At 56.9% G+C, this 8,551-nt stretch overlaps 1 protein-coding gene across 1 annotated transcript in view; it reads left to right on the forward strand.

The window, feature by feature from the left end:
- The window catches only part of CDH22 (cadherin 22), a gene marked incomplete at both ends in the record, with an annotated part of 64,060 nt that extends 60,442 nt beyond the window's left edge, over positions 1-3,618 (forward strand). The window contains 2 exons of the mRNA XM_084246680.1: positions 1-99; positions 3,074-3,618. The exon at positions 1-99 is cut by the window's left edge and continues 153 nt beyond it. Of these exons, the coding sequence (XP_084102806.1) occupies positions 1-99; positions 3,074-3,618 (644 nt within the window). The remainder of the gene's footprint in view (positions 100-3,073) is intronic.
- Positions 3,619-8,551: the final 4,933 nt, after the last annotated feature.

An 8,551-nucleotide genomic window follows, 5' to 3' on the forward strand; every position in this document is an offset into this window, starting at 1 on the left:
GCGCCATCCAGTCCTGCAACACCACGGCCTTTGTCATGGCCGCCTCCCTCAGCCCCGGAGCCCTCATCGCCCTCCTGGTCTGCGTCCTCATCCTGGTCGGTGAGTTCATCAGGGCCACCACCCAGGCCAGACCAGCTCTCCTCCCGGGGTCCTGGATTTCCTTCCCTAGTAGCCCCCAGGGGGCCTCAGTTTCCCTCTCTGGACAAGGAAGCCCTGGTCTGATGCTCACCAGGTCCTTGAATGCAGAGCAGCCCCCCACCAGCCCAGGCGGTGTCACCCCCCACCTGAGACCGTTCCTGCCGGCCTGTCCTCTACACAGCCAGACTCTTCTTAATTTTTAAAAACCAAGCATTTAAAAATTTTTCTTAGGTCTATTGTCCTATTTTATTCCCTGTGTAGGACTTTTATTACGAGGGTTCTGAACCTCACAGTCACTCAGCCCGGTGTATCAGCCCCATTTTTCAGATGAGGAGACAGGTTCAGAGAGGTCAAGTGCCTTGCAGAAGGGCACACTGTTGGTCTTCTGAGGGACTCTGCTCCTTTAAATACCCCATCTGCTATGAATGTACACGGGGGGCAAAGCCTTGGGGCAACTGGAACAAAAATCTTAAGACATTTGGGGGCAAAATCTATTCTGTATCAGTTCCACCTGCAGCCAGTGGCACCTCCCAGCTCCCCAGGGAAGAGGTCCAGTTGCAAGCACCAAATGGGCTCCAGCGGTTGTTGCCCACCTCTGTCCAGACTGCTGAACTCAGGGCGCAGCCGGCGCTAACACAGCTCAGGGAAGGTCCCGGCTGCGGGCACCAGCTGTGCTCAGTTCCCTGGGAAATGTCACCTGCCCCCCGGCCCCTTCACTGTTGACCACTGATGTGGACACGGCCCACCTCCTGCCCGCCCAGGACCTGCCCGTGGCCAAGCTGCACCTCCTCGGGTCCCAGCAGAGGCGCTGGCAGACTCCTCCATAGTTGAGAGGCCCGGGCCCCCCTTCTTTCCCCACCCCAGCCCATGGCTCAGAAACCCTTTTTCCAGAGGGTGCACTTTACAGCGGTTTCATTTTCCGAGGCTGTGCAAACAAATTTCTGCCTAATTGCCCACAAATGAAGAAAGTGCACATCAGTGCTCTAAAGGTGACGGGCGGAATCGCTGATCAGGCCTGGCACATCTGTCGCCCGCCGCCCGCGCTCCCCACCATCTGCTCTCACGGGCATCCCCCTAGCAGCTCCTGGCCTCCAGCTCCAAAAGTCGTCCATCCATCTTTCCTACTTCCCTCCTGACACCTTCCCTCCCTCTGGACCTGCCCCCGCCCCCACCCCCTTCCTGTCACCAGCCACCTTGTTAGGTCACGAGCCAGCACCCTGCCCTGTGGCCCAGCAGCTGCTTCTCACCACTGGCTGGGGCATCCAGGAGAGTCTGGTGGCTGGCACAGTACCCAACACATGATGGCCCTCCATTCGCCCACCTCTGCACTTAATTCTCGCATCTATTCCTCAGGTCCCTTTTTGTCCACCCAGAGAGATGTCCTGTGTGCTAAACTATTGTAGATATCAGGATTTATCCGTGAACCAATGACACCCAGAGCTCCGAGTAGCTGGAAAGCAGAGGTCACCGTCACTGAGACAGAGAGACTGAAGTTGGGAAAGAGGAAAGATCATTATTTCCAAGTTGAACATGTTAAGTTGCGATTCTCTTGGTCAACCCAGAGGACTTGCTGGGTAGGAAACTGGCTGTACAATCTGGACGCCAAGGAAGGCCAGGCTGGAGGCTGAGAGATGGGAGCTGTCAGCCTGTAAATGGAACTGAGCGCCCTGAGACTGGAGGAGGGTAGGGGAGAGGGAGTGTAGACCGAGGGCCAGGGGCGGAGTCCTGACAGCTGACATGGAGAAGCCAGAGGAGAGGAGAGGCCTGCTTAGGAGACTGAGGATGGAGGTCAGTGAGGTGGGGGAGGGAGAGAATGTGGCGTCCTGGGAGTCACAGAAGAGAGCAGAGGGAGATTCTTTCACTTGCCTTTCACTCACCAGGCCTCCAGCCAGCTCCCCCTGCAGGCACGCCCTCAGCAAGCTTTAATGCCTCCTGCATTACAGGCCTGTCCCTGGTCCTCAAGGGTGGCGTGGGGTATCTACTTTGGGGTAGGAAGAGACAGACATATTCAAGCAGCAGGGTCAGTGCTGAGTGGCCTGCAGGCCTTATTGAAATAGTGGCTCTAGGACCTCCCTGGTGGCGCAGCGGTTGAGCGCTGGGTTGCGAAGGTGCCCGCAGCCTCTTCAGCGCCGGTTCAATCCCCAGCCACCGGGCAAGGGTCCCACATGGCATGTAGACCTCTCCTGCCGCCCGCTGCTCCCCTCAGCAGTGTACTTCGTCAGTCTGCCTGCTCTGCTCCCCGCTCTGGCTCTGATGAATTCTCTCACCCTCCCTCACTTCTGACTGTACCCAGTGCTTGTATAAATAAATAAATAAATAAATATTTTTAAAAAAATGAAATAGTAGCTCTAGGAAGAGAGAGAATTTGCATTTCCAGCAAGTTTCTAGGAGCTAGACCTCTCTCCTACTGCCGGTCCAGGGACCTCTCTTTGAGAACCAGCGTGATAGAGAGAGGAACACCACCCCCCAAGCGGGCCTGGAGCTCTCTAGGAAGGGCTCCTGCAAGAAACTCCAAGAGCAGGGGTGGGAGGTCAAGGACAAGGACATCTGTCACTTCCCCAGCCCCATCTGCCCCTCAACTGCCCCCTTCACACCTCCCCCACCCCAGCACCTAGAGATCTCCTGGGATGCCTCTGTCCATGGGGCTGAGGATGGAGACCTCAGAGGTTGGCGTCAACCCTCAACAGCCCATGAAATCTCAACACTGCTCTGCCTGCCCTCACCCCAGCGGTGGCCTCGCCTCCATGCACCTGCTTCCCCAGGTGGGCAGCTCACTGTCTTTCCTGATGGCCACTTCAGCACTGGCTGTAAAAAGGCTTTTTTTGCACAGAAATCTCAGGAAACTTGCACCGGGCTGGCTCTGCAGGGGTGGGAGGGGGACAGAACGCCCTGGCGGGGCTCGGCCCTCACTCAGCCCCCTTCTGTCTCCCGCTAGTGCTGGTGCTGCTGATCCTCACGCTCAGGCGCCACCACAAGAGCCACCTGAGCTCGGAGGAGGACGAGGACATGCGGGACAATGTCATCAAATACAACGACGAGGGCGGCGGCGAGCAGGACACCGAGGCCTACGACATGTCGGCGCTGCGGAGCCTCTACGACTTCGGCGAGCTCAAGGGGGGCGACGCGGGCGGCGGCGGGGACGCGGGGGGCAGCCCCCCGGCCCCGGGGCTGCCCTCGGAGCGCCACGCGCTGCCGCAGGGGCCGCCGAGCCCCGAGCTGGACTTCTCGGTGTTCAGGGACTTCATCCGCCGCAAGGTGGCGCTGGCGGACGCGGACCTGTCGGTGCCGCCCTACGACGCCTTCCAGACCTACGCCTTCGAGGGCGCGGGCTCGCCGGCCGCCTCGCTCAGCTCGCTGCACAGCGGCTCGTCGGGCTCCGAGCAGGACTTCGCGTACCTGCGCGGCTGGGGCCCGCGGTTCCGGCCCCTGGCCGCGCTCTACGCCGGCCCCCGCGCGGACGACGAGGCCGAGGCCTCCTAGCCCCGCCGACGGCGCGTCCGCCCGCCCCACCCGGACCAGAGGGCGCCGAGGACAAAGCCTTCCCCCTGCTCGCCCCTGCCCCGAGGCTCCCACACTCCCAGGGCGACCGCACGGACGGACGGGAGGGGGTTCTGGGAGGGGTGCAATGCCCGGGGCCACCCCCCAGTGAGGGGTGGGCTGCTCCGGCCCAGAGGTGCGGGATTTATGGCCGACGTCATTAAAGCTGCAGAGAACGGGCGCTGCGTGGCTCTGGGGCCTGGAGGGAGCCAGGGCGGCGTGGCTGTGGGGGACGCGGTGGGCTTCGCACACCTGCCTTGGCGGGAGGATGCGGCTGTCCCCCCGTGAGAGTGCAGAGGACGGCAGGGCTGATCATTTACTAAGTGCCTACTGTGTGCTGGGACACTGGGCGGGACATCTTAGTCACCACAGAACCCGTGAGGTGGCACGCCGGGTAAAGGAGGGAGAAAGCCACCCAGAGAAGTGGCTGTGGCCTGGCCCAGGACACCCGGCCAGTGAACCCTGGAGCTTCTGGCACCTCCCCGCTGCCTGGGCTCCGGCAAGTCACCTCACTTCTCTGGGCCTCAGTTTCCTCGTCTGTCAAATGAGGTTAATAACAGAACCTACCTCAAAGAGTTGAGAGGCTACAAAAGGGTTCGTGTGTGTGCAGTGATTGGGACAGTGCCTGGCACATAGTAGGTGTTCAATAAATGTTAGAGCCCCTGATGCTGCCAGTATTTTTGTCGTTTTTAGAATAACTGCCTCCCAGGCAGGAGCTCTTTGCCTTCCCCAGTTGTCCTTGCCTTTTCCCCAACATTGCCAAGGGAGGAGGCAGGGGTCCCGGATAGAGGTCCTGCTCCTGCAAGGGGACAGGAGGGTTTCCAGCAGCTGTGTGGCCTCCTGGAGTTTTAGGCAACACTAGGGTAGGGCACCTGGCAGGAGTGCCAGGAGAAGCAGGGCTGGGCGACTCTGGACCTGGTTGAGAGGGAAGGGTTGGTGGGAGACAGAAAGGTCAGAAGCCACTGAGCACGATGGAGACCTTGTCTGTCTGAGCCCAGCACTCATCAGCCTCCCGGTCTGTGAACTTGAAGTTGAGAACCTCAGGGCTAAGTCACTTCTAAGAGCCTCCTGCTCTAAAACCATGATTGTAAGATAATAGCTTATTTGTTCTCCCGCCCCCACCCCCCAGAGATCCATTCATTCCACATTGACCAGCTGTAAATTCCAATTCCCACTAGTTGAACCTCCTCCATCCAGGTCTTCAACTACTGAAGCCTCAGTTTCCTCATCTGTAAAATGGGGCTAGAACACTCCCTCCCTTAAAGGGTTTGTCAAGAGGCTTAAAGGAGGGCAGCTTAAAGGTTGCCCGCAGCCTCTGCAGCGCCGGTTCATTCCCTGGCCACCAGCGAGGGTCCCACAAAAAAAAAAAAAAGAGGCTTAAAAGAAATACTGAATGTTTAGCTCTGATCCCAGTGCCTTCCTGACACACAAAAGTGCTCAATAAATGCTCGTTAGCCTTATTTGTTTACCCTCCCAGGGATCATTCATTCATTCCCTCCACATCACCAAGATCCACTGTCACAGATCCAGAGGTGATCATTACGTCCTCAGTGCCTTATCTGTATTATTTCATCTAAGATACTATCAGCCTCAGTTTGCAGATGAGGAAACAGACTCAGAATGGTGTAACCCATCCAAAAGTCACGCAGATCATAAGTCGTAACTTCTAGTAACTCAAAGCTTGACTTAGGATCATGGGCGGAGGCAGAAACAGCCAATAAAAATGGATTTGGTAAGAGTTATGGCAGAATTAACAAAACACCCTGGAAACTGAAGATGAAATAATTCCTGAAAGGCTTCCCAGAGGAGGTGACTCCACATGGATCTTTTTTTTTTTTTTTTTTTTTTTTTTTTGTGGGACCCTCACTGGTGGCCGGGGATTGAACTGGCGCTCGGGCAGCCTCGCAACCCAGCGCTCAACCGCTGCGCCATCAGGGGAGGCCCTGCACATGGGTCTTGAAGCATGAGTATGAGATTTATGAGATGCAAGCAGGAGCCTTCCAAGCAGAAGGAAGAGCATCTGCAAAGCCTGGGGGCGGGGAAGAGGCAAGAAGTATGGTGTGTGGTCCCAGAAGATGGATCCCAAGGTGGAGGAGACACAGTGAGATATGAGGCAGGAAAGGCTGGTTGGAGGAAGCTGAAAAAAGATCTTGAAAGCCAGGCCAAGGAACTTCATGCTGCTCAACTTGAATGTGTCTCGGGAGGTCCACTGAGGGTGACTCATGGTAGGGATATGAGGTTAGTGGGGTCAACCCAAATGGGGATATTGGGATCTTCAACTCATTCCATGTAGGGCCCATAAGTCATGGTTCCTGTTTCCATGCTACAAATGGGTATGTAAGTTGGGTACCAGTGGGGGGAATGTGTGAGTCATTCTCTCGCCCATGTGTGCCCAAGTCTCACATACAGCATCCCAGCAACAACTGTGAAGTTCCTTAATGCCATTTTCACTGAAGACAGGGATACGACCCAGAGGAGTGAAGTGACTGGCTCAAGGTCACCCGTCGGTACCGGACAGAGTCGGGACCACACAGGGCCCCTGATTCCCAGTCTCTGTTCCTTCCACACACACCAGTTGCCTTGACAGATTCTGATGCGGGCCAAGCAGGAAATCGCAGGCAGATTACACGTCTGGAGGGGGAACCATGGCGTCACCAGAACCCTAGAATATTTTGTCCAAACATAGGGAATGACTTCCCCAAGGCCGCAGCGTTAAAGATCTTGCCCAAAATAGAGCATTCTTTTTCCAGAGTTAACTTTGGAGCCTCTGGCTCCACTGTTTGCCAGTGAGGTGACTTTGGACAAGTGACTTACCCTCCCTGTGACTCTGCTTTCTTCCCCGCGCAGTGCCACACTCAGAACACCTACCCTGTAGCATCGTAGGACAAAATGCAGCAATAATGACTAACACTGAGCATTTCCCCGGTGCCAGGCATGGATCTGAGCCCCTTACATGAGCTCACTCATTTCACCTCACGACAGCCTGATGACGCAGCCCTCGATTTACAGGTGAGGAAACTGAGGCACAAAGAGGTTTGGTAACTTGCCCCAGGTCAAACTTCTGCTGAGTGGCGATGCCGTGACTTAACGGGGCCACTCTGGCCCCTGAAGCTGCGCTGTCAGCAGCACACACCGTCCTCCAGCTGTGGGTATCCTCAGGCCTCCCCATAATTTCTGCCAAGTCCAGAGCGGGGTGTGGAGGGGAAGCCATGGTTCCCTCCACTCCCTGTGCTTCCAGTTACTGCATCCGCACAGCCGTCCCCACTAGTCTAGCCCCAGACGGGAGTGAGAGCCAATGAGCTCAGCCCCTTGCTGGGCTCCACCGGGGGCCCATGAATGCCAAGCCTGTTGTGAGCTTGCACATTTTTCTGATGACGGAGGTCACAGACAAGGGTCTCACTGTGGAGTGGACATCCTCTGGCCGTCTGTCTTCTTGGCTCTCCCAGGCTCCCCCCAGAGTTGCAAATTCTCTCCCTGGTCACGCACAGAGCACTGCCACCCAAGCACCAGGCTCTCTCTGGGCACACCGCCTCTGTCCAGGGGCACAAAGAGCCTCCATTTACCATGCTGCCCTCCTTGTGAGGCATCTGGGAAAACAAAAAGAAAAACTTCCCTTTTTATTGTCATCACCGTCATCCCTGTCACCATGAGATAAAAGAGCATTCTGGTCACAGAATTGATGTCTAATTGGCCAAGAATTTTAGAAGCGGGATGTTAATGACAATGATGTTGGTCGTGGTGGCGGTGGCGGGGGCGCGTTCACAGATGCTGGCTGTGTGCCAGGCCCTGCTGAGCCCTGTGCGTGAGTGTTACTGACACAGGTAACACCCATGGGGGGTTGGACTCTGGTTTCCCTGTGTCTAGTGCTTTACGGGTGCTGCCCGGCTTACTTCTCAGCAGCTGTATTCATCAGCCCTCTTGTAGGGAAGAGGGACCCAGTGGTCACAGATGAGGGGGCCTTGCTCACAGATGCTAAGCTTGGAAGGACCTGGAACCATTTCAATGCCCCATAATGAGCCTGCACAGAACCGGGACCACTCAATTCTGAATGGAGTTTCCGGGAGGAACGTGGGGAGATGAAAGAAGCAGTTGGAGGAGAGGGGAGGCCCTGGAGACAGATGGCCAAGCAGGGGCACAAGCTGGAGGTGGAGCCGAGGCCTCGGTCCATGCCTGGGTCTCCACGTCTGGCATGCATCGCTGTGTGTGTCTGCATGTGGCTCTGGACAGGCACGAGGAAGGGGGAAGGCAGTGCTGAGCGCAGAGGTCAACAACTAACCTCCCACCTCCTGATTCAGGCAGCTCAGCGAGCTGGCTGCTGTCATAGGGGGCGGCTAAGCGCCCGCATCCGTCAGCCAGCCGTCATCGCTGCCCACCCCCGGGTCACGAATCAGCAGCTCCACTTACCTCCTGCCAGCCAGAGCTCTCAGGCCAGCTCTGTCACTGGCCGCCCAGCCTTCGGAAAATGGAACCCTGTCAGCCCGCGCTCGGAGGCGGGTGCTCTCCGCTTCAGTGCGTGCACATGACTGAGCAAACATGCCCACCTATCATGCCAGCACAGGGCACGTGCACGTGTGCAGCCTCGGTCATCTCCCTGAGTGTGTGCACAATGCAGACAGTGCACGCACACAGCCGTGCGCCCAGCATCTCCCTGAAGCTCTGCCACTGCAGCACGCCCAGGGTGGACCGGAGCACATGTGCACACACATGTACGTAGAGAGCACAAACATGCCTTCCATAGGTGTGTTCTCTTTAATTTATTTTCCCATTCAGGCATGCTCTCACACACATCCACAACATCTGTGTTCCCAGGTTCCCTCAATCAGTCCACAGTGCACATGTGTGCATCTTCCAGTGTATTTGTGCACATGAATTCCTA

This window comes from Talpa europaea (genome assembly GCF_964194135.1).
Source record: "Talpa europaea genome assembly, chromosome: 11".
NCBI lineage: Eukaryota > Metazoa > Chordata > Mammalia > Eulipotyphla > Talpidae > Talpa > Talpa europaea.